The sequence below is a fragment of the Vidua macroura genome, chromosome 2, assembly GCF_024509145.1.
Source record: "Vidua macroura isolate BioBank_ID:100142 chromosome 2, ASM2450914v1, whole genome shotgun sequence".
Lineage (NCBI taxonomy): Eukaryota > Metazoa > Chordata > Aves > Passeriformes > Viduidae > Vidua > Vidua macroura.
Genome location: NC_071572.1, coordinates 63,587,130 through 63,613,209, shown reverse-complemented (window position 1 = coordinate 63,613,209; position 26,080 = coordinate 63,587,130). Strand labels below are relative to the sequence as shown.

General features: G+C 39.7%; 1 protein-coding gene across 1 annotated transcript in view; it reads left to right on the top strand.

Moving 5' to 3' along the window:
• Window positions 1-26,080, top strand: part of IMPG2 (interphotoreceptor matrix proteoglycan 2) — a 52,066-nt gene that overhangs the window by 10,186 nt on the left and 15,800 nt on the right. Inside the window, exons 3-10 of the mRNA XM_053970946.1 lie at window positions 1,744-1,910; window positions 10,806-10,837; window positions 10,936-10,959; window positions 15,761-15,790; window positions 19,897-19,943; window positions 20,430-20,521; window positions 23,512-23,673; window positions 24,744-24,802. Coding sequence (XP_053826921.1) covers window positions 1,744-1,910; window positions 10,806-10,837; window positions 10,936-10,959; window positions 15,761-15,790; window positions 19,897-19,943; window positions 20,430-20,521; window positions 23,512-23,673; window positions 24,744-24,802 — 613 coding nt within the window. The remainder of the gene's footprint in view (window positions 1-1,743; window positions 1,911-10,805; window positions 10,838-10,935; window positions 10,960-15,760; window positions 15,791-19,896; window positions 19,944-20,429; window positions 20,522-23,511; window positions 23,674-24,743; window positions 24,803-26,080) is intronic.

Sequence of the window (26,080 nt, the reverse complement as noted above, 5' to 3'; positions counted from 1 at the left end):
ATATTATGGACGTTATTTTGCTTCAGGAAGCTTGTTACACCTCTATCAGGAACCAGGAATCCCAGAGCAGGATTATGGCTTCATTGCCCGAGGTTTGTGCAGAGGTCAGATGGAAATGTGGTCTCTGCTTCAAAGGGTTTGCAAGTGAAAGTCGAGGGGGGAACATGAGATAGTACATGGATGTTTGTCAATTTGGCTATTTGTTTCTGATTAATAGAGATGCATACACTCATTGGAAACATGGACAATACTTTCCAAACTAGTGTGTTTTACAGATAAAGTTAACTGCATAGATGCTGAAGGGGTGCTAGAATAGTAATATACTACTGACAGTTAACAATGCAGAGTTTGGGGACTTTATTGTTCTCTGGTCCTGCATACCATATGAGCTACAATGCTAATCTCGATGTCATAAACCTGGGAGTGTGCCATGGAAATAAGAAATATCTTTGTGTCTGTAGAGTTCCACAACAAAGAAATGGTCTCAGCTGCTCTTATAAACTGAAATTGAGGGTGAAGAAAAGAACTTTTTCTGCATGGTGCCATCCAGTGCGCCAGAGTCAGCTCAACTTTAAGGGTGGTGTTGCATAGGAAACAGTTCCTTAAGGTTGCTGTTTGTAAGGCCTTTGCGTTTAAGAAAAATGTCCATCTTTTGGTTGAATAAAAATGTTTCCATATGTGATCTGTGTGTTAAGTTTTACATAGGTACATTTCAACAACTTTGGAATTTGGAAAACAAAGCATAGGGAAGAAATAACAGCAAGGTACTGGGTTTGGTGGCCCAGAGCTAATTTTAAAGCTGATTGAAGAAAATGGATTTCTGGAGATATTTAGTCTCCTGTAAGGGTTTGCTTGTAGTGTCAGGACTGTCCCAGAATGCAAAGCATTTCTCCGCTAAACTGTCTAATAAGTGAAATCAGATTAAGGCCAAAAAGCAGGTTTGTCTGCTACTCCTCCAGGATGGCATTTGGTACAAATGATTTTGAGAGTTCACCTTTTAATGTTGCTCTTTTCCAGGATATAATGAAAATCCTATAAATCTTTCTCTCTTTGAGTTATCCTTGGTCACAGAGTTGTTCTTGCTTGAGCATCATGTGACCAACTGCTCTGACTGGCAAAAAGAGCATGTGCAAGGTTGGGAGATTAAAGTAGGCAGTGTAGTATATGCCTTAATTCTCAGGCTGACTGTTCAGAACTGTCCAGTTCTTTCTCAGTGAACATGTACAGCACAGTTAGAGCTTGACTTATTTAGTAGCATATTCTTTTTTTCATCATCCTGCCTTGTTTTTTGAATTATGAATGCAGTTGCAATTCCTGAAATGTAATTTAAATTCTGTGTAAAGATGAATCTGAAGGAATTGTTGCTGACTGAGCTTACTAGACTTTGATCAGTGCCACATCTTTCTTACAACTTAACCTCCACCTCTACTTCCTATTAGGACATTTGCCATAGTATTTTGGTATTCTAGGTTTTCCAAAAATTCAATTCATTGATCAAATGGCAGTTTCACTCAGTGGAAATACTGTTGTTCAGGGAAAGAGGTAATATAAGTGCGGATGAGCCACCATATCTTCATTTCAGTTGCTTCAATGCTTTCCTTAATTCCATGTAGATGTTAGGTTGCTGTTTTCTATATGTTAATGTCCTGACAAGCTTACAACATTGGGACAATAATAGCCTGGCTGCTTGTGCCACAGAAGCACTTCTGTTGTATTAACACCAGACCTTTCTTGTGCCTTCAGTGTGCCAGGAAACAGTCTGGGAGGTCTTCAAGACATTCTGGGACAGACTGCCAGAGCGGGAAGAATATAACACCTGGATGAGCCTGTGTGAGGAAGGCATGATGAGCATCTTTGAAATGGGCACCAACTTCAGTCAGTCTGAGGAGCACCGGAGCCTGATCGTGAAGGTGGGTGCAGCAGCTGCTAGGAGAGTTCTCATGGGCAAGGGCATTGTGTCCCACTGCAACATGCACCTTTGGCATATGGCATTTGGCAGTGATGGACAGAGCCCTCAAGACAGGCAGGTGTGGGTGTTCCAGCTCTGGGATCTGTAGTTCTGAGATCAGTTCCAAAATAAAGTTGTGGGTGATCCAATGCAGAGAAAAGCAACAATGATGTGTTCCTGACAAGTAGATGGTGTTCAGACCCACCTCATGAGCCAGGCTGTGGTGCCTTTTCCCCTGGGGTGTGTAGCAGCCTCCGTGCTCTAAGCTGCACATTGAAGTGCCTTCAGCACAAATGGCACTTGGGAGCAGGAAGTTCCAAGCTGTAGTTCTGGTGCTACCAAACCCTATGGCATAATTGCCTTTTGGTTGTTCTACAGGTCTGTGATGTCTGTGCATTGCTGCCTGCCTGAAATGAGTGTAGTTATAAATATAAAAACTTTGGTGTCCTATGAAGGCAATAAATAACATTAGGTTACTCGCCATGGAAAGCTGCAGGTTAAAATCAGTGTACGAGTGTAAAACACATCAATAAAAAATGCTGAATATCTTTGTGTATTTTCTGTTGATTCAAATTTATTTTAGCTTAGAGAAAATAAAAGAAATATTAAATCAAACTAAAAAAGCCTGTCTCAAATGAAATACAAAGATGTAATTTCAGGAGTTGGTGAATTTTAAAATAAAGTGCCTACGTTTGTATTCATCTAAGATACAGTAAGATATCTTAATTTCTCTGGATAAAAGGCTTCTTAAAATGTGTGGTGGCTTATGGATCTTCTTTAAGATTACTTTTGCAGGCTAATGGAGTAGTAGTTTTATGAAGCTTGTAAGTCTTAAATGTCTAACCCCATAGAAACAGTAATGTTCAGTCAGTGTGGATGTGCTGATTTCTTCCCCTCCTGCTTTTTTGCTGGACTTCTGTGCGAGGAATGTGCACTAAGGAATGTGAATATGGAAACTGATGTGGATAATGGAGAGAAGGTTTTTTTTACCATGAGCCTGCATGGTAGTCTTCCCAGGTGATGCGAGCCAAAGATTGCTTCTGTGAAGTCTGATGATGCTGTTGCCCTTGAAGTCTTTGCAAAAAGATAGAGAGAAATAAAATTAATGTGATATTTTTTTCATGCACACAGTGCATGTAACTGTTTTGTGTTCAATTTTTGCAGTGAGATGATCTATAATGGGAGTTTACTAAGACAAACCAAGATTACTCTTGGAAACAGGATGATGCATCTAACTTCCCACTGCTGCTCTCCCTTTTTGGGTATGGCTCTGCAGGCTTTCAGTGGAGTCACATAAAGTGCTCTGGGTTTGATCTTTTCAGAAGGTTTCCTTTCTCCTGTAGATGGATATATTCCCTTCAGCAATGCCGTAATCTGGAAAACGGTCTGTTCATTATTCTATTTTCTTTCAGCGCAAGTGGTAAAAGGTGATGGTTCATGAAATAAACAGGGCTAATGCTTTTATTAATGTTCAGCTCTTTATTAAAAAGATCAGCTGGGCAGGGGGCTCGACATGGAGCTCGCCCCCACGGTTGTAGCTTTCCCAGGTGGCCAAAAGGAAGGAGGCATGCAGAGTCTGTCACTGAAGTCCAGAGCAGCAGCTGTCCCTTCTTCTTTCCTTGTGGCACACCGGTGGCCACAGGGTGAGGAGGCATGGCGTGCAGAGTCTGTTGCTGAAGTCCAGAACAACAGCTGTCCCCACTCCTTCCATGGTGGCAGCACCAGGGCTCTCTCTCTGTAGCCCTGCTTCTCAAAGCCTAATCTAGTCTATTCTTTCTTAGGTGATGGTGATGGGTAAAAGTCAATCAGGGGATGTGCTTCCCTCTTCCTCAGCTAGAGCATTTGTCTAGACTCCTCTACTGTGTTCAGTTTTTGATTTATAGTCCTTTTTATCTCCTAAAAATACTCCCATGATCCTAAGGGTTTTTTATTTGCATGTTAGTCCCAGAATGGCAGCGTGGAGAGGTGGGAGGCCAGTTATCTCCAGGTAGTTTAGAGAAAACAAACAGAGCAATTAGCTAATTAGCATTTCAATATCAGTACTTAGCTAGAGTTAGTAGTGTTTTTTTTTAGTGTTGCCATGGGAACTAAGAAGGCCCTGCCCACATCTCTGGGGAACACGTGGAAACTGTTCATTACAGTTCATGAGCTGATTTGATGGCGGACTAGTCTGTGACAAGAGGGACCAAATGCTGTCACCTCTGTGCTCCCCCAAATGTCACAAATCAGTCAGTTGACTTTTTTTGAATAAGAAGCTGAACTCAATTTGACTTTGAACCAAAGACTGAAGGCAAGAGCACCCTATCCCCCAGTCAGTCACTGTCAAAAGATCCAATGGTATTTTTAAATGCATGGGTCAGAGAGTGGATTTAATTGCTCTAGTACTGACTCACCTTTCTCATATGTGCTTGTGCACAAAATTCTTGTCAGAGTGTAAAACCTTTTTAAAGCAGCTGTGAGAATGTTAAGTTCAAACAGATGCAGTGGATACATCTCTGCTTTTAAGAACATCCTTCTTCCTGGTAGCTGCTTGCTCCAGTCTAATGTGGTGGTAAGAGCTGGGGTTCAGCCTGTGGGACCAAACACACTTTCTAAAGCCCTGTGTCCAACTCCCGTGTTCTTTCCACTCTCACCAGCTAAGAAGTCCAAGTTCTATGGTCAAGCCTTTCCATTACTAGTGGGATTTTGCTTCCCTCTCGTTATTACAGAATGCTCATTCATTTGGTCATGATTAGCTGTTGTTATTTTTTTTTCCCCATTCTTTAAGTTTGATCCTTAAAGCAAGGAGCCGATCACCAAAGGGCTGCTGTAGTTTCACTGCATGCACAGGACTCTGTAGTGCGTAGGTGTGGTACCTGTGAATGGGCCACACTGTTGCTTAAAAGGAAGATTCACTTCTGAAGTGTTTTTTTTTGTTTGACCATTACACTCCTCATTAAATACCACTTGTTTCTAATCTTCCTCTGCTCTCCAATGTCTGCAAATCATCTGTGGTTAATTTCAAGAGGTTAGTTGAGAGTTTGTAGATTCTGGAAACCATGTTGGCAGATTCTGGCAGTATTATTTTAAAGTGTACTTTTGTATTACTTTTTGGTAGATTACAACATGAAATTTAATTTTTAGAAATACTGCATGTCCTGAATTCCACCCCCCCCCCCCAAAGAAGTTCTGTGTATCTGAAAATTAGGCAAATTAAATCTGTGGGTTTACTTTTAATAAACAGTAATTCAGCAAATTCATGCTTTCATGATGCTTTTCTTATAGTGTGGAGGGTCTGTTACAAGCAGTGTAATTAAATGCCATCTTCTTAGCCTTCCTCCTTGGTTTTCTTTCTTACCCTTTCCTCTAATCCCCAGTAATCACTGTCACACTCCCACAGATGCTGCAATGTCTGCTCCATCCTAACCTAGTTCATATTGAGAAAAATCCTTTCTCTTACTTTTAACATACTTTTTTACTGGATATCAGTTGAAGCTTAGACAAGCTTGTCTCAGCTTTCATACTTCTTTTTTTGTCTTGGAGATGTGAGGTCTACCTTTGGGGGTTTCCATATAATATCTTATATACATGCATGTTCTGTATGCACCAGTACAGAATATACCCTGAGTTTCTTTAAGCAGATCACCTGCCAGATTTTCAGAATGAGCAGGTGGACATATTAATGCCAAGCATAAAAAATATTTAAAATATTTTTCCCCTTGAATTTTCATATTAATTTTTGTTGTCATGTTAACTGACATATGAAGAACACTATCCTAACTAATTTCTTTGGATGTTAAGTAGATTTACAAATTGTGAGATTGTCAACCCATCTTTTTTTTCAATTCCTGACAGAAATGCAAATGGAGAGGTAATTCCAATCTATAGGGTGAGTTTTTTTCCAGTATAAGTCTTCATGTAAACATTCCTTCCTATAAATTAACTTGGCTTGTGTTCCTTACTGTGTAGATGTATTTTCAGTGGGGAGTAAAACCCTGTTACATAGAATGTAACATTCATCCTCTGTAACATCCTCATTCATCCCATTCTATGCTTTGAGACATGTATTTTTGGAATTCCAGTATTGCCAAATTCGCCCTGACGCTCCCCTGTGATTGTGGCCATGTCCCAACTTGTGCTAGACATTTTCTGGAAAATCCAAGTGAGGAGATACTGATTTCCCAAGAACCATGGATGACTTGCTATGGGATTGAGACACTGCTGCCAAAGCAACACAACCTGTGCTGTTCACAGGAGAATTTACAGCTGGCATACAGGACGCCTTCCTGAGTCCATAGCAAAAAACAGCTTAAAGCCTGATCCTGCAGGGCCTTCAGTGTAAAGTTTTGTCTGCATCCTGTATTTCCAATGCGGGCATGTAATACACGTTATAATTTCAATTTCCCCGGATTTCAATCAAATTTCAGAAAATAAAGTTTTAAGGAGTTGCTGTTCCTTACAGATCTGATGACAGTCTACAATGACAAGAGATGTTGAGAAAAGCTGTTATGAGAAATGAAGCCTTAAAGGAACCCATGCAACTTAATCTGTTGAGCAGATACTCAACCATACCTGCTGAGGACTCCTGTACAACCCCAGTTCTTTAACAAAGTATATCTGACAGTGTTGGGCAGTTGTTGCTCTATGCAACAGGGGCACAGTACCTGTTGTTGGGACAGCAGGAACTAGGTTATGAATCCTTTCCAAAGGAAGCAGGTCTGTGAGATTTTTTTGGTTGCTGGTGAGAGGAGAATCTGTGCTCTGCCCACTCTGGTGGGTCTGAGAGCCAAGAGTTAAGCTGAGATTTAGTGCGGAAATGAGTTAGTGGTAGAGCTTTCCCTGAGATTCAAAAGGCAGACAATTTCCCCAGGAATCCCCCAAACTGTGATGGGAGGTGCTAATCTACTGAAAGGCAGCTTGAAAAATTCCCAGGACAAGATACAAACTCTTCAAGGTGTTGACTCAGCAGTACTTTTGTGTAGTATTTACTTTCCAGCCCATGAGCAGCTCTATCTGCTTCACTGTGTTTGCAGCATAAACTGCTCAGTGACAGATTAGGATAAGAGGGGAGAAGGCAACCCTGCCTGAGGATGCCTGAATGGGTGGCATAACAAAACACCTCCTTAGCATGATGAAATGGGTATTTAGCAATGTAAAATGAGTGATTTTGCCTGAATTCTGAGAGCCGTATTCGAAGGTGGGATGTGGTATCCCAATTATATTAATTATTTGTAACCATTTACTCCCAGTGCTGTTGTTTGAACACATCACAGGGGCAGATTATTTTTTATTCCTCAGGTTCCTGTGGAAAATTTCTTCTGCTGTCTCTCTTCTTCCCCTGTTCTGTGACCTTCCTTGCTTACCATTGTCTTTCTCTGTTTAATTAAGTGTCCTTACCACTCTTTCCAGTTCTTTACATTGTTTTCTTTGCATAGAACACTTCCTTTAGTTTCTTCTAAATCTGGAAAAAAGCAGATCATATCTGCTCTTTCACATCCCCCATCTCCTTCTATGCATGCAAAAAAAATTTCAGTTGCCCTCCTTTCAGCCATAGTGTCAGATTTTCTTCAGCCCTTTTCTTATCCATGCACTTACTGTTCTCTTATTAACTTTCATTCTTTGCATTACAAGTTTTAGCCTCCTCTGGTTTAAAAAGAAAACCCCTCCACTCTTGCACTATATATGTCTGTGGCCTTCATTTCAAGGTGCACATAGTTGAAATAATACCTGTTCCACTAAGCTGCTCCTGCAATTTCTCCTCTAACTCACTGTAAACAGTATTTTTACCTGACTTGTCAGGGATGTGCCTCAAAGCACTGCTCCTGTTCTGGCCTTTCTCTATAGCTTCAGTTCTGGGCATTGTCCTCCCTTTCCTTGAATAATCCCCAGTGCTGTGGCCTTGCCTTCATGACAGTGTGGCTCTGCCATGCACCATGGTGGGAAATCAGGACTGGCAGATAAAGAACCATTTCTTGGTGTGATTTTCCTGTTGTAAATGAGGTGTATAGGTGGGTTAAATCAAATATACTTCATACAGTACTACACAGATGGGATTAACTAATATGGGATTATGTTGCACGCCACAGGATTATTTTAGATCTCCTTGACGTTTCCTTTGCCTTTTTCTCCTGCCTGGGATTACCCTCAGGATATTTTGCCTTCTGTGCATAACAATAGTCTCTTAGGATCAGGCAAGAATATCCTATATAATGGCTTTTCTGCAACATCCTGAGTTGACAGAAGCTCATCTGGTTGGTACTACATGTGATTTGCTGTGTTGTTGTAGCCTGTGTTTAATGTGTTGGTATTAATTCATGATAACTTTTCATTACATAAAATGACTGTTGAGAAAGGCAAGCACTAAAGCAACAGACACAAAACTCAGGTCCCAGCATCAGGAGAATTGGTAGAATAATGTCAGGAAGGTCTCACTTCAAGAGAACTAATTTTGTACAAAGCACCTGCCAGAGATAGCTTCAGTGAGTAAAAGCTCCCCTCAGCTTTGGTATGGCTGCTGCTGTTATGGAGAACTATTTATAGATCACTTCAAGTATTGAAAGTGTGAAAACATTAAATAATCTTTTCAGTCTGTGTGCAATAAGTAAATTTCCAACTCCATCTTAATGAAGGAACTGAATCAGAGAAGTGAGGTGAGCCTTTGGCAAAGGCTGTTCTGTCCTAAATGATTAAACAAGCCAATATTAGAACTCTAGAGACCTTGGCTTCTAATTAGGGAGAAAAGGTGATTTTTGCCATGGAGTTCAAATATGTCATCGCTTGCCCTACCCCAGGCTGGAAAGCAAATTAAACTTTTGAGAGTGAGGAAGACAGTCACACTACAGATTATTGCAATAGGGGGTCCTAGGTTACTATGAAATTATATGAGAATTTAGTAATTTGATGCCTTATTAAAAATGTGTTTGTGGAGATTGTGTAGTGTTTCTTTTTCTAGACTTTGGCCATTCAAATAATGATTTGACATTTCAGGTTTGGTTCTTATAAGTTCTCCTTATAATTTGTTGACTAGATGACTTGGAAATAATAAGACATATTGGTTAAGTCCAGAGACCCAAACTCAGGGAATTTAGGAATCACCAGCTCCTCAGACTGCCCTGCAACAGTTTTGGCCCAGGTACCCCTCACTGGGGTGTCCCTATTCCTTGCTCTAGGAAGTCAGGACTGCACTGAGCTCTGGTCTCAGGGGCTTTTGAGGAGCAGTGAGTAAAGCTGCTGGGTACAGACTAGCACTAGGTATTGAAAATATGTGTGTGGCCTGTAATACCCGAGGTTGGTTTTAACAGCACTTACAAATTGTCCTGACTGGCTGAGTGTGGATGAACATCTCCTTTTCTAATGAAAAAACCAGTTTTTACTGAGCTACTACTACAGATAACTTTCCAAAGCCTTGTAGAGAGGGAATAAATCACTATCTTCCTTGTAGATGCCAGTGCCAGCATAATAAGCCCTTAATAAAACTACCCAAAGTCCAGTGCAGCTTTAGTGCCCCCAAGTTAGAGTTTCCACTGTAGGCTCCCTGGTTTCTTTGTTTGTCACTTACAACTAGTCTTGCTGTGTCTTAGTTTTTCATACTAAAGAATCTCCAAATGCTTCATTAAATTGAGTTGTATAATAAATGTTGGTCAAAGAACATGCTGAAAGGCAACCTGACTGAAATTAGTATTTTGGCAAGCCCTGTTTGGGCTGATATCCAAGCTGTCTGCGGTTCTAGCTGTGATCACAATGCCCTCATGTCCTAGAAAGAAGAGAAGGCTACTCACTGACATGGCTCCAAATCAATAGCAGCTGAATTTCTTCACTTTCCTAGAAGCACAGGAAAACACAAGTGGAGAGAGTGAGCAGGCTAACCTGCTCAAAAAGTCTCTTTTGCCTTTTCAACGCTCCTTCACAAGAACCATCAGAATAGCTTAGAGTGACAGTCTTTAGGTCACTGAATACATATGGGTGTTTTTCAGAGAAGTTTGCAAAGTGAAAATAGTATGTTTAAAGTGAATTTTAATTTAATTTCAAAGGAGATACTTGAGTTTATTCACCTCCTGTTGTTTTTACTGAAAAATATACCTGCATTGATGATACAAAGAAAGCCAGCCCAATAAGCAGTCCACCAAACAATTCTTTTTTGACCCCCTAAAGCAGAGAAGTAGGAATTTTGTGGACGGACATTCATTCTCTGTAAGTATTTGATATTCTCTTTATATTGGTACAGCAGCAGGATACTCAACAGCATTATTTCTCAACAGATCCCATTATTTCTCAGGACCTTCTCCACTTCTTGTGGTGTTCCTCACAGAAGCATCTCTGACTTGCCTCTAGAACTAATTGCACTAATACCTTGAGAATTTTGATGAAAAAAAAAATGAACTGTGTAGCCCTACACCAGTACAGGAGAAAACATCATCCTTGCCACTTGTATAACTGTGAACAAAGTCATCAGATTAATCCTGCTGTGGTACTTCAAGCTGTAGCTTTACTTTCAAAAGATTGTTTTCAATCTGTAGACAATTAGAAGAAGTAATACTGAATTTCTGAAGAGTGCTTGCTTAAAAGGTTCTTATTGTTGGTGTCCTCTAACGTGGGAGAATGTTGTACCTGCAGAACACTTTAGGAAATGTAGAGCACCTCTGACAAACCTAATGCTCTTTACACTGCCTGATGTTGAGTTTCAGTTGTATTTTGGAAATGTCAGACATATTTCGTTTTCAGCAGGGACTTTGTTAATAAATTTTGAACTTAACAAATGACAGTACAGAGAATAGAATTATTTCAGCATGCAGAAGGAAATAAAGTGGTGTAAACTGCATTTCAAATTATTTCAATTTATATTACTCAAATATATTTAGGATTTGTTTTTGTTTTCCAGAAACTGGCCTATACAAAGGAAGCAATGGGCAGGTGAGTATCTGTCTTCTCCTTGTATTTTATTTTCTCTGGAGATGACAAGATGGCTGAGCCGTGACATTTTGTAACCTTTTCTCTCTTTTTCTTCTCAGTTCCTGTGCTGATTGGTCATGTGGGTAAGTAATTTTCCCTTTCTAAAGGCTAGTAGTAGATAGTTTCTCTGGTTCTTGCTGCTGCTGACACTGATTGGTGCACTGGAGATGAATAAAATTCACTTTTGTGCAAAAGGACGTAAAGAAAAGTGTGGTGGAGAAATCTGGTGGTTCTTGCATGTGAGCCTCTGTCCTGGTATGGTTGGCATGCTCAAAATAGCTCAGCCAATCTGAGGCTTGTACTTCTGCTTAAGTGTGTCATCACCTTGTTGGCTGCCAGGCACAGACACAGGCTATTTACCTGAAGAGGTTTAGTGGGGGAAATCTATTCTGGGAAAGAGGTGTGTCCATAGTCACTTGTATTAGTGTTCTGGTTGTCTTGAAAATCTTTCCCAAAGGCTTTCAGGTAGTCCTGGTCATCATTACAAATAGAAAAAGAAAATGGAATATTTTAAAATGCTATTTTGAAAGACTTTCAAGAGATGTGTTCCATTAACAGTTACAAGGGAACTGGCTGTTTGGGCTCCTCACACTTTTAACAAGGCAATAAAACTGAAAACTAATTTGTGGCATCTTTGTAGCAAAGCAAACCTGAACCTGACCTGTTATTTTCATGTCTTTTATTGAACTGAAAACAAGTTCAAATTATTATTGCTCCATTGCTACTCAGAACTTAATCTAAGCTGTTGTTTGTAGAGTAATTCAAACCCAAACATTCTGGTACTGAGCTCCTCTGAAAAACTGGCAGATTAAATTCTCTGCTTTACAGGCCACATAAAGCTATGCTAAATATGAGTAGTTAAAATACCAGGAAGAGTAATTATTTAACAGACTTCTTAGAAAAGCCCCCAAATTCTCAAATTAGGTATCCTCATAGTGATTTCATAACCATAGCATATGTTAAAATTAATAATGTGAGATTATAATGGCTAAAGTGATTTCTAAAAGGTTGGTTTCTCTCTGTCCTGTGGAGTGCTCCTTTGACAAGAGCACTCCCTGAAGCCTCCAGGTCAACTGGATAGTGTCCATCTGTTCTGAAAAAGCTTGAGTTTGAAAACCTGCTGCATCCTTCTGTGTGATCACTCAGGAAATCTAGTAAATGTAGAGATACATAAGAGGAATTGGAGTCAATGCATTTAGAGTCTAAGCATGTACTCTTACTTACTCTTAGTCTACTCTTACCATGTACTGGGCTAAACAAAGGAACAGTGCAAAAAGATCAGCTTTTGATTGAAAGGTGGATCAGAGTGATAAAATGTTGTACTTGTCCAAAAGCCATCTTATGAAGTATTTCATGGCAACATAATTAAAGGGGTTCCAGTAGACAACTGGCAAACTTTGCCAAACTCAGTTCACTGTGGGGCTGTGCTGCATCTGTCTCAAAAATGCACTGCTATTATTTCAGTATGTATTGCTTCAGACTGTTTATAGCTTTAGGTTGGGATCTTTGTTATTGCTGGTTTATATTTTGGGTTTACTGTATCCTTTCCTCTATGATTTGTTGCTTGTCTTGTGTTTGGAAATTGTAGTGTTTTATAGCATAAAGAGGGTGATAGAGGACTGAAGTAGTGACAGAAACAGGTAGACTTGCCCTGGGTAATGGAACATCAGGAGAAATTAGTAGAAATTATTTTTCCATTATAAAATCCAAACTTACTTTAAGACCATTCCAGACATCTTAGAGTATTCATGGTTTAAGATGTGAAGTTTGTAAGCCAGAGTCCTATAAAAAACAAAGCCATGATTTTCTGTCATGGGTAGAAGATGTCTCATCTAACTCCAGACATCTTGTCCCAAGAGGAGTAAGTCAGTCATCTCAATACTGCCAACAGCCAATGTTAGTCCCTGAAAAATAACCAGACCTCCCAGTAAAGATCAGAATAAATGTTCTTCTAAAAATATTCTGTAAGAAATTATCATAAGTACCCAACCCAGGACCACCATCAGCCTCTAAGGCACAGGATGGTAAATCCTGTGAAAGGAAAAGTGAGTGCAGTCCTACCCTCTCCTGGGCATTGCTGTTCTCACTTGCTGACCCACATGTGCAGAGAGAGGCTGGCCCAGTGCAGGGCAATGCCAGGATCTGAGCACAGCTGACTTGTCACCCAGCTGTGCCACCTGTGTCAGAAGGGACAACTGTTCTGGTCTTGTCTCGAGGGAAGGCAGGACTGTCCTCAGTATCTAGATGAGACATTCAGGTGAGATTCCCACACTGCCAGGGAAGAGCAGGCTTCTCCAGATGGTGCTTTGGAGTAAGAGTCTAGCTGAAGTTTCTGATTTGTCCTGTGGTGAGATCCAGTGTCTCTGATGACTGTGCAGAAGCAGCCATTTCACTTTGGAGGCCTGGCATGGGTCATATTTCTCTGTCTGTTTTCCCACTGATAAGAACAAGAGAAATTTTGCCATAGGTTCTAGAGCATAGCCTCCACACAAGAAACTATTCCATAAGCTGCGACCAATCTCTTTTTTTTTTTTTTGTGAAACATATTTTTTCTTTGAAACAATTTCTTAATTTTGGGTTGATCTGGAATGGAAGACAAGCCCTTGATAGCTGTTAGTCTTTTTAACTTACTACCTCTCTAAAGCAAATCAAATCTGTGCTGAAGGCTGTAAATAGCTGTAGAACTGAAGCTGTGACTTGAGTAGTTGGATACAACTCATATAATCCTACATAGATGTCAATGTGGTGTCTCTCTCTAGCTGGAAAATCTGATTTCATCTAGTCAAGTGCTGGGCTAGTTTTAATGTAGCCTACAGAAAGGTGCCTTGTGCTCTTGTGGTTTAGTTCCTGGAATAACTCCCAATCCGGCATTACTGACAGTGGCGTAAGAGCAGGATGGAAGTTTGTCCCCGTAAGGTTTAGAGCATGCATTCACATAGGTTGAATGCTCAGCTACCCTCGCCTTTTCAGGAACTGAGTGATTAAGCTAAGTACCACCAAGGAGAAAGCGTCAAAAGGAAAAGCAATATATGGGACACAATCCACATGTGTACAGAGCAGTGCAGTGGGCATTGTAGAGTTTTTGCCCCAGTTGGAAGTGTCAGACCACTACATCAGCTAAAGACTTTTACTGATTGCTTTATTCAGTAGGCCACTGGCACTTCACACAATGAAGTTCTGTCTCTTAATATTGGAGTCTGTCTCTTGACAATAGGACAGTTCTTTTGTCTAATTCCTGGGGGATCAAAAGCCAGAGCTTGAGAATCAGCTGCAAGCAAAGATGTAGCACAAAATTTTTGCAGTGGAAAACAAGAGCTTTTATGTCATAGCCTTGCTTGAATGCTGTATGCACAACAGCATACTGAGGAAAAGATAAAGAGGATAGGATAGTTGAAAAGGAGGAATATAACATACTACTTTTCCACTTCTTCAGGAGCATTTTTTAATGTAAAATGAAATATGTAGAGGCACGTGTCCTTTCTGATGGTACTTGCTGATTCTAACCTCACTGAAATTAGTGGCAGTAAATCTTGTCCAGACCTCCTGTGTTCTGTCCATGTTCTCTGCCTTGCCAAATCTGAAATACATATTTAATTAGCGGTGGTAGCAATGGATGATGATGTATCAATTTGGCTTTTGTACTATTTATCTAAATGTGCTTCATGAAAGAGTAAGAGTTTGTCTTCTATGCTGGGATAATTTCATCAGTTCAGCAGTTCTGCCTGCAGTGACATAGAAAGGTACCTGAGTTTCTTTACTGTGCATGAGTTTCTTTGCATGTGCACTTGGCCGTGATATTCCTAATTTCTGACATTTTTTATCATCTACACAGCTTTACCACATGTGAAGAGTTCCACACTGTTCCTTTTCACTTGCATATTTTCTTTTGTGCTCCCTACTGTCTGGCAGCAAATATGAAAGGTTTGTCCTGTTTTAATTAGAACCAAGAGAGATTAAAATTCAAGAACTACCTAAATGAAAATTAAGATAAACACATGTAAAATTTAAAAGGAAGAGAATCTGATTACAAGGCTTTGTCTTGCATTCTGAAATTGCATAAGAATACTTCTTAAATTGCACACTAGTTGGTTCAAGACTGTGTGATTGAAATATTCAAAAATGAGAAAAATCAGACAATAAATTTTTCTCTCCTTTGTGCAATATGAGAATTGAAGTAATATTGTTCAAGAAAAAGAAATGCTTGACATAGCCAGTTAGACTTTAGAACATTCAAATTGACCAACTATCTTATAAATAATGGATAAACTGGTGGATGTCCAGAACGTGTATTGCAAATCTGAAGATGTTATTTTCTTCAACCACAGACTTGGGTTTGTCTTAAACGTTGAAGAGAAATGTAGAGAAAAATCTAATACCTTCATAGAACTTCATGGGGAGCTGTGAAATGGTATCAGTGATGGCCCATTTGACAGGTCCAGTGTTGTTTCTCCTTAATTACACAGTATGGCTGCACATAAAGAACCAGTTTAGGCCTATGAGTCAGTGGAACTCTGTTTATGCTTTGGTGGACTGGAACTTGTCACGTCTTCTCCTGACATGACTGATGTCACACAGAAGTTGTACCATGGGCCTTGACAAGAAGGGGAATGTAGGCTGTATTTGTGAGCTGTGATTGCTGTAGTAATATGTATAGGCTGTCCATAAGCACTGTTTGCTTCAGATCATCTTCCTAGGCCCTTGTCTTGTCTTACACCTGCCTGGATCCTGGTGTCTAACAGAGCTGTGTGATCTGAAACCGCTTGTTTCTACCAAGGAAATACAAGTGCAGTGTTGTTTGTTCTGGTGCATAGACATCTGCTTGTCTGTACTCCTTCCTGCTCTCCATACATATGTGTATGTTTTTATATTTTGCTTACTGCTCAGCCAAGATGATCCAGGGAATCACTCATGCAGGTAGGACAATGGAAATTACATTTCATATGTCTGTGTCAAATTCACAATAAACTCTTGTTGGAATACAGTCCCTCTACCTGAAGTGGCTTGCTTGTGTAGGTAGAATTAAAAATCAAGTGTGGGCCCTGGATTAATCCTGGGGCAAAACCATACAAAATCTTGTGTATTTTAAGTGGTGCAAATGAGAGCAAATTTGAATCTGTTTTTACCTTGAAAAGTGATGTGTTCAGACAATTCATATGCATTACCATGTACATTTTTAATTACCTCCTTATAGGTGCCCAGTAAAATTGATGCATTTTTAGGTGATCAATAAAGTAGGCATTTGAAAAATGTTAAGGGGAAGTAGAAGGCAAAAAGAAAGCAGATCTCATTATTCTAGTAAAGTAATGAAAAATCAATATTGTGCATAAAGTGAGCTTGGTTACAGCATAGTGTCCTTAAAACTATATTTTCATCCTCTTGGAAAAAAGTGGTAGTTGATCGTTTGACCAAATTTGGTGTTTGACTGGTTTGGTTAGATTTATTAGGTGATGTTCAAGTGCTTGGTTTTTAATTTTCAGCCAGCTGTGCACTGGAATTCTGTCAGAAAATTTGGTAGCTCCTGAGGGCTTGTATTTAAAAGCCCCTCAGCACCGGTAAGAATATATTACCTAGCCTTGACAAAGAGTGTGGTCTGTTATTTCTTAAGGATCTGGGTTTGTTACACAACCTTAATTCTCACCGTGACACTGGCCTTACTCTCACCTCACCTTTCAGAGCTATCATGGCTGCCCCAAGGCCTGGCTTGGGCTGTGGTTGTAACCATGTGGCTAAACCAGTGCCTAAGGTGATGCTTGTGACAGAAGTACCCTGTTGGGGAGCTGCCATTTGTTGGGGTCAGTCACAGAGAAAGTCCTCTTGGACTTTTGAAACTTGGAGAACTTCACTTTAATGTGTCTAGGACCAGTAATCTGATCTTGAAGTAGAAATTGAGAAAGATATTAGGCCTTTCCATTTGTAAACAGCTCCTCTTTTGAAAGTGTGATTTATGCCACAGCATTTTGTTTGGGGCTCCTTGTCTACTTTGAGGATTTTTCCTTTAAAAACTTAAGCAACTTAATTCAGGGGGCTCCTCTCTGGGTGGGTCTGGGGCTGCCGTGAGGCTGTTCCAGACAGCTTTGATGGGCAGGGTTGAGCCCTACACTGGTGGCAGCAGCAGATCAGGGAAAGCCTGTGTGAAAAAGGGCAAAAACATGGTACAGAGAGAGGAAGAGGGAGCAAAAAGAATGAGAAACAGTGGTGTGGGGAATGCCAAGGCCAAAGGCACCACACCATGGCAAATCATGTATTCCCTGCAGCTGAGGGAGGACTCAGACTGGAGCAAGCAGGACTTTCCTGAAGGAGCTGCTGCCCCTGTAGAGCGTGTGCTGGGTAGAGGAGTCCAGAGTGAAGCTGAGCCTGGGACAGGGTGAAGAAGTGGTGTTTTAATGTTAGTCTGCTCCTCACTACCCAAATGTACTCAAATATGCAATAAATTAGTTTTCCCTAAGTTGAGTCTGATTTTCCCATGGAGGTAATTGGTGAGTGATCTTCCTGGCTTTATTTCAACCAAGAAGCTTTTCATCATATTTTCTCCCTTGTCTTACGGAGATGGAGGGACTGAGAGAGTGGCTAGGTGGGTGTTTGGCCCTTGGCCAAGGCTAACCCACCCCAGAACTGGGTGCTCAGTTGGTCAAATAGTAATTTTGGTCCTTTTGAGATGCCCTTAGTTGCAGCACAAGTGTGCAGAAGGCTGGCAGGGACAATGTGGGATGCATGGGTGACCTGTGCCTTGTGGGGCAGTAGCTGGAGGTCAGGAGTGCCTGGAGGCCCCTCAAAGGATGCTGGGCACCAATCTATGGCCACCTGGATCAAGACCCATGAGTCTCAGGTTGGGATCAGGGCTTCCCACAGCAAATCATGTATCTTGTTGCCCTCTTCTTTAGAAAAGGGGGTGGACTCAGCTAATGGCTAGATATAGGTTTGAAAGACCAGAACATTAAAAATCCTGTAGCAGAGTTTTTACTATTCATCACTTTGCTTTTGTTGAGTTTCTATTCTGACCCTAGTTACACTGAATAGTTTGTAAGGAATAAAATAACAAACTGGTTCACCTCTACTGAAAAGTAGAGTCATTCCTGCTTCTGAACATTAAACATGATGCACTAAAATGCTCTGATGCTGTTATTTGGTGACACTCTGTTATAGATGTAATATACTTCCTATTGAAACTGGTAAAAGAGGCCTCTTGAAGCTAGGTGAACTTTATTGGAAAATGTTTCATCAGACCAATTAATAATTAAGAAATAATTTTTATTGCAGTTCTAAGATGACAAATGAGTAAATAAACTAAATCCCTCCAAAACATAACCAGCATTCCCAAGAAAATATCCTTAAGAGAGGCTATCTTGTCTAAATTACACTTTTTAGTAAAATGATTTACTGAATTTGTCAAAGAATTGGCAAACTCAAAAGCAGTCTTGCACTGTGCTGGCTGAAAACAGGTACCAGTGTCCATGAGATGGAAGAAGGCAGAACTACACTTCAAAGCTTGCATGGAGTTCATTGATTTTATTTGTACAAGAAAATACATGAAGATACTGTTTAAACTCTTGAATAAGTATTTTCTGATTTGTTCATGTGGAAGTTTTTATTTTTTGTTAATATTTTAGAATTGTTGTGGAGATCTCACCCTGTCTGTTTAACATTCCCTGAACTATGTTTTGGTATAGTTAATTATTTTGTGGAGGATTTACTGTGCCTTCTGGGAAAAGATGGGTGAAAAGATTCTTGACTTAAATAGAAAGTTCATCAGGTTTGCCCTCAGGTTTGTTTATTGGCACATAGGCCTTATGTGTCTGTGAGGGGCAGAGAGAGAAAGTGTTTCAGACATTAACTCAGTGAATCTGTGGTCTCTGGTCATATGCTGGTGCTCTGGTATCTATAGAATGGAAATGTGAGTCTGGTTGTCTGCCTGGTGGTGGAAACCTTTTTTGGAGTAATACAAAGACTGACTATACAGCCTGAAGGAGGCAAGATATCAACTTTGAGTGGAGTTTTGCTTGAGGATAGGCTAGATTGCAAGACCAGTTGTAGAATATGTGAATCTATATAAAACAAACCTGGCAAGGCCAGGACCATGGCTGATGTTGTATATATTAGAGTGAAGACTTGCTGCAATGTGTGTTTCATGGCACAAGTATGATCACAAATAAAAAAGGAGATCCTTTAGAAGTGAGAAAAACATCTCAATATAATGAACTTCAGTAATGTTCAGTTTCTCCCCAGCAGTTAAACTTCTAGTCTTACCACTTGTGCTGTATATGTTAACAATATGACAAACTCAAAAAATATTTTTCCCTTCATTCAGGAAAGACTTGTTTCTGTCAGAGCATGTCTCCCACTCTTGGTAACTTGACAGTTGCTCCAGGCTTACAGAATTGGCTCCAAGCAGCTTGGGTTTACTCTAAGAGTTGTGTCAAAGCTGTTAGCTTTTCTTCAGGCTGACAGTCTTCATGTGATTGTTCTTCTGAAATGTTTTTCACATTTGGCCCAGAGTCATTTTATATGTGTGTGTGAATCCCATAACTGGGTTTGGAAATGGATGTGTTTTGAAGATTTCCAAATAAGCATAGTAAAATTAATTATGAAAAGAACCCATCTTCTTGCAGTGCAGTTATGGTGTTTGAATGCATTGGGGAATGTTTTAAAAACTGAGTGGTTTATAGGGTATAAGCAGTTATTTCTGTGTTTTATCTCTTTGCATTTGCTTTCTTTACAGAACTGCTAGAAGGCAAAATGTATTTTTGTATGGGACTCAAGGTCATTTGGGGTACAAGAGGCTTAGCAACCCAGAGATGCACATTATGTGTTGTATGATGCAAGTGGCACCAAATCTAAGTTGTAAAATATAACTGAAATACTGCTAAGCCTAATTTTTATGAAGTTATGAGGAAAATAGTGCCACAAAAATTTTCTTCTGCACATGTACTTCTTGGTGTATTATCAGAATCACAGAAATATTAAAAACTACTACATTTATCTTACCATATCCAGCTTCAATTTCTGATTTGTTTTTTATCTAGTGGGACTCCTACTCCACCTTCAGATGCTGATGTTACCACACTGAGAGGTCAGTTTTTATCTAACTGCTGTTAAGGCTCATTCTGAATTACCAGAAAATTGAGAAATTCATGTGTTTGGATTTCAGAAAGAGCTCTGAATTTTTACACCTCTCTAATGCCATTTCTAATCTGGAGATCGTGTTATGTGCTGACATTTTGTTATTTCGTGAATCATGAAAATCCTACTCAAGAAATTAGTTCTGTGCTGGTTTTATTGCGCCTATGTTCATGTTTCCAAAAATACATCTGCTTAGGCAGAATGTTAGCATTTTATAGTGATTAGTGTTTTTGATACTTTTCCTCAGGCTCTTCATGTGTCTCCTGTGCTTTTGCTGTCAAGATAATGGGAATAGGAATCAAATTTTTCTATTTTTTATGCTTGCTGAACTGCTTTGTGGGTATATAGAAAAAAAACAAAAAAAAAAAAAAAAAAAAAAAAAAAAACAACAGCAAACAAACCCAAACAAAGTAATACTGTTCTCTTTCAAACTCAGATGCAGCTGCCAATGTTCCTCCCCCTCATGAGGTCTCCGTTGAGAGTCCTGCGAGTGATACCATCCATGAGCATGACAATGTAGACACCACTGTGAGTGGGTTTTTTTCATTTGGTTCAACATTCTGTTGCCTTCCCTACATGATATTGTTTATGGTCATTTACATTTTAATAGCAATTAAAGGTGTTCTTAATATGGTGTGTTAACACAAACTAAGATTTCATAGTGATGCCTTTTTCTTGGTCCTAAAATTAAGAGCCAGACACAGTTAAGGGATAAAGGATTTTTACCTCAGTATTTAATAAGGATTCTTATGGTGCGACAATTTGCCAAGGTGGAATATGCTGAAATGCACACTCACGGTAGATCACATATACGATTTTATGGACCTTGCAAATTAGTATGTCTAACAAAGATGTTCCAATGAGATGCTTGAATTAATAATATGGCATCCCCCTATCCCAAAGTGTTCCCCTTCAGATGGGCCTAATCCTGATTTGCAGGATGTGTTCTAGAGGGGGCCTTGGTTTCTCAAGATAGCATAGGGCTTTCTGGTCTCCAACTGTGAGGCCTTTAGGGTGTTTGGTTTCCTGGCCTGACAGAATACCAGGACTATGCTAAGGTATCAGACTTAAGGAATTATAAGTATGCATGCCAAGGGTACTGAGAGTACCTAAGAGGTATATTAAAAAGAAAGACAAAAAATCATCATGGCATCAATAAAATCAGGGTGTGAATTTCTAAAGTTTTAAGACATTTTCCTGGTCAGATATTTTGGAGAGGCTTTGAAATGCCTCTTCCCCCACAGTGGGAGATAATATATCAGTTGAACTATCAGGTGAGGATTTTGCTAGTGTCATAGGACTAGAGAGGGAATGCCTAGTGGCTCTGAAAGCTTCAAGAAGAATGTGGAACATTATTATTCCTCTGGAAGCACAATATTCCCTAGGTTGCTGTAGTAGAGTTCCAAGGGTCTGCAGAGTACAATTATGTAGGACAGCAGAGAGGTGGCCTGGACAGCCTTGAAGACTCTGATACTCTGCTCTTTTTCCTCTATTGATGTAGGTGAACTTTTATTTAACATCCTACAAGTCACCTTTTCTGTGATATTTAACCAAAGCTCACAACACAGAGAAGTCTAGACCCATATTTAAAACATCTCTGTAGAAGTGAGCTGACCACCACATAGGTCCCAGGGCAGTATTTGCTTCTAGGAAACAGGTCCTCCAGATGAAATTTGAATTCCACACCCTAGAATCCAATTGCAGTATTCATGGGCCAACATGACTGAAGACAATTTTGTAAACCAGTGTTATCAATCAGCTGACTTTTGTTTTCTTATAAAAATGAAATGCTCAATGGATCACAAAGAAGCTCACAAAGTTTCACATACTGCATATAAGTAGCTGATTTATTGTACTGGGATTAACTGGGCCATATTGTTCAATAACCTAGTGTGGCCCTGAAACAAAGCTGAGCCAAACTGTACTTTCTTCTAGAGCTTTCAGTGCTGACTGGAGCTCTGATGTTGGAATAAATAGAGAATATGAAACAGACAGCTTCTGACTCAAGGGTCCTGCCTTACGTTATGTACCAAGAACACTTGTGGTTTGGTCCCAAGAACAGCATTATTCTCTTGAAACAGAGCTGCCCAGAATATTTCTACTGGAGCAGAGAATAGGACCACTCAGTAAGTTGGAAAGGAACCAGAATTAGATTGCTGCTGCTAGAGCATTTTTACTCTGTACAGTTACATCTCACCTCATTGATCTTAGCAGCCAAAATGCATTGCTGATTGCAAGGCCAAGAGTGAGCAAAGCTCGTCTTCTGCACTTTGCATGCTGACTGTACCAGGTTTTGGGGGGCTGATAAATTATTTAAACTACATAGTGTTGCAAATAGCCAAATGATAGCACTATATATATGCCTGCTAAATGTGTATCACTCAAATGCTAACTAACTTTAAGTAATGTACCAGTCCTTACGGTCTTTGGACAGAGTTATCCAGTGAAAAAGGAATGTGAGGGGCCGGAAAGAGAATTTAACTAAAAATTTTTAGAGGGTTATTAAACAATGTATGAGTTACTCACTGATGGCACATAAACTTTCTGGAGAAAGGTTTTTTTCCATTTCCTGCATGATACATAACTTAGACTGCAGCTCCATTGGAAAGATCTAGTTTTCTGGCTCTCAATTTTTCCTTTTTAATCAGAAAAAAGCAACAAATATGTATGTAAATAGTCAAAGACAAAACCTCTAGGAAAAGACATTTGGCTAAAATTAACAAGCCAGCCTTCTCTTCCCTCCCAGACAAGTATCTATTTTTTTGTTTTTTTAATTTTTCTGATGTCTTTCAGTATACCACAAGGAATAGTATGCTGTTTTAAAAATACCAGGAAAGCATGCCCAGTCATTCAAATTAGATTAAAACTTGGCATTAAAACTGCTGCCTGTGGCAACCATGATAGCTCCATGCATCTCTGATGCACTGCACAGCCACTGCTCTGGGGCTTTTTGGGCAGCTGTAGACACAGCAGTTGAAGCCCACTGCTTTAGCTCAGCAGAGCTCCCATTCCTAGTGCCCATTGTATATCTGGGGGGATCTCTCACCTCCTGAGGCTGAACAATGCAGGATGTTGTTCCAAATGTAGAACTCGGCAAAGGCAGCTTGTCTCCCAGCTAGAATAGTGAGTAGGAGCCTTGTGATAAATGAGTAAATTTTGGGTAAATCAGCCTGCACTGACTGGGCTCAAGTGAGATGTTTGAGTAGGCATGGTTGCACTTTAAATTGCTTCGTGAACCGTCCACACATCTGTACTTCACTTCGTACCTGAGGTCAATGAGATGGACTTACACTGAAGGTGTCCAAATGGAGAATTATCTTCAATTCAGGAAATGTTCTTGCTTACTAGACTGCCTCATTAGTTGCTGCCTCTGTCCTTGAGGCTTCCCGAGCTCTCCATTACAGTGCAGGGCAAACAGGTGTGCTGATGGCTCCAGCAGTGAACATGCTGTGCTTTGGACTGCAGCACTCACGTGTCAGTAAGTGTTTATCTTCTGTCCCTTCTTCCTTCCCTTCCAGATCAATAATGAGATAAAGAGGCAGGATGAAAAGCTAGTCAGACCTGTAACTGAGCAGATGATTGAGTTCAACATTTTGATTGTTGGTGAAGAGTACAGTGAGGAGCTGAAGGACCCATCTGCTGCTGTGTATCAACTGCTGTCTGAACGATTCGTTTCTCAGGTGATTCCCTCCCCTAACTTCATTTTTCCTTTTGCTGGCTCTGCAAAGCAATAACAGCAAAAATCACCTGTGTCAGGGCTGCTGGTTTTTGTGTACCTATGGTTTCCAAGATTTGTTTTTCATTTTGTCTGTAATGGCAGTAATTATATTGCCATCATATTTTGGGAGCTGGGTCTGTGTCTTCCTTTTCTCCTTGGAGAGGCATCTAAGTTGTCATATGGCTGCTTATCATGAGGCTTGTCTTTTCTCTAGCTTTGCCTCCTTCTTAGCCCCATTTAGTTTGGGTTGATTCTCTGAATCCTTTTTACTGGGGCTAACCCTATGCCAGATCCTGGGCCAAATGGGAAAGAGATGTACTCTTCACTGCAGCCAAAAACTATCACCATGACTTTCACAAGTTACTAGTGTAGGCTAGACATCTCAGTTTTCCTAGCTGTAAGTCCAAGTAGCAATGCCATGGTATGTGTCTGTGTAAAAAATGTTGAATGGGACAGAGTCCACCTGGCACATGGATATTCCAATCCTTTGATTGGTTGCCTGGTTTTCTTTGACTTTGAATAAAGACGCTCTCGGAAAAAAATGTCAGCAGCACTGTGATTGTTTAAGTCTCACCAGAGACAGTTTAAAAATAAGGAGATGGGGGATGGGAACAAGAATTTACAGAATAAAAAATAATCCTCAACTGGCAAGGATCTTTGGAAGCTAAAAAACTTTCTAAACCAGCATGAATTTTCAGTATTCTCTATCTTGGTTTTGACTCCTGTAGCACAGTTGATTATCTTGGCAGTTTCTTTCGATTTCTCTCCTTGGAATGTTTCTATACAGTTCTTGGGAATATTGGATGTTGTTCTTCGTACTTTTTATTTCCCCTTTTATTTCCCCCTTTTCTCTTTTTTGTCACCAAAACTACTCTTCCATAAAGAAAAGAATAATTAACTGTTTTTCACCTATTCTATATAACAGCTCAGATACATTTTTGGAAAATGCTAGAAACACTTCCTGATTTCTCACCACGTGAGCAGAAGTGAACAGAATCTGTGTTAAATTTGTTTGTTTTTCCATCAAAATAGATTAAAAGTGTATTTGAAGGACTACCTGGATACAAAAACATCCATATCCTGGATTACAGGTAAAAAGATGCTGATGCATATATGGTGATTGAGCATGATCATGTATGATGATGCAATGAGCTGACACGATGCTTGGCAGGATGTCAGTCGTGTGTGTGGGAACTCCTAGGATGTATTAACTGAGTGCTCTCATATTTGGTACCTCTATACATACAACTGAAATAGAAATACAGAACTGAATTTTTTTCCTCCTGACATTTTTCACATGAAATGTTTGCTGTGATTTTAAGACAAGGCATTATTGTTCAAGATTCTATCCTAAAATTAAAAGATATATTTGTATCTGCTACTTCTAATATGACCAAGTATTAAGCAAGGAAGGACACAGAAATCCTTTTGGAAAAATGTGGTATATTTAAATTTCTTTTTCAAATTCTTGATGTTAATTTGGGATGGCTCTAAAGGTTAGTGTTTAGGATATGTAAAGGTCTCTCCCTCCTGGATCAAAAAAAAGAGGTAGGGGATAGTTTGATAAATTATATGGGATGTTTTAACTCTCTGTATTTCTAGAAATATATTTTTAAAGACCTGATTCCCTCAAATCCATTTGTGCTTCAGAGTGAAATTTAAAGTTAATTTGTTAAGTTAATGTATCAAATGTAAAATGTCTGACTTTTGGAGTACAGGGCTCACAAATTGTGATTTTTCTTGAATGGATTGGATATAACTTTTAAAATCTAATGAGTTCTAATTTTCATGAGTTAATATAAATTGTGTTTTATTTGAGACTGTAAACTGTATTTCTTAGAATTTATCGCCTGGAGTATTTTAACTAGCACACATGTAGGTAACAAAGCAGCTGTAGTAAAAGAGGTCTTGTCGTTGGAACCCTAGGCTACATCCAGTTTTCAGACTGGAAGGTAGCAAAACCTTCCATCTTGGTATTTGCAGTCTAGTAGGTTTGCAAGCACTTGGTTAATTTGAGAAGACAAATAAAAGGCTGGTATTTCTGGAAGTCTGTTCACTGCTTGTAAAAACCCATTGCTTGTAAGTTAAACCTTTAGGTAAAATAACTGAGCCTTGATCTTCTTGGTACTGACAGCAATTTACCTGCATTATTTACAATAATCTGAGATGTCTCTGCTCTGCTCATTCCTTGGGATCAATAGAAAATATCTCCATTCACTAAAAGCAGAACAATTTTTTATGTAGCTGAATAACTATGAATAACTATGCAACTTAAAAGGATTTTCCTGTATGCGTTTTCAAATGGTTATGCCCTGTAGAATACCAAAGCAAACTTGTTAAAGTCTTAAGACTTAAAGGAAGTTATAACA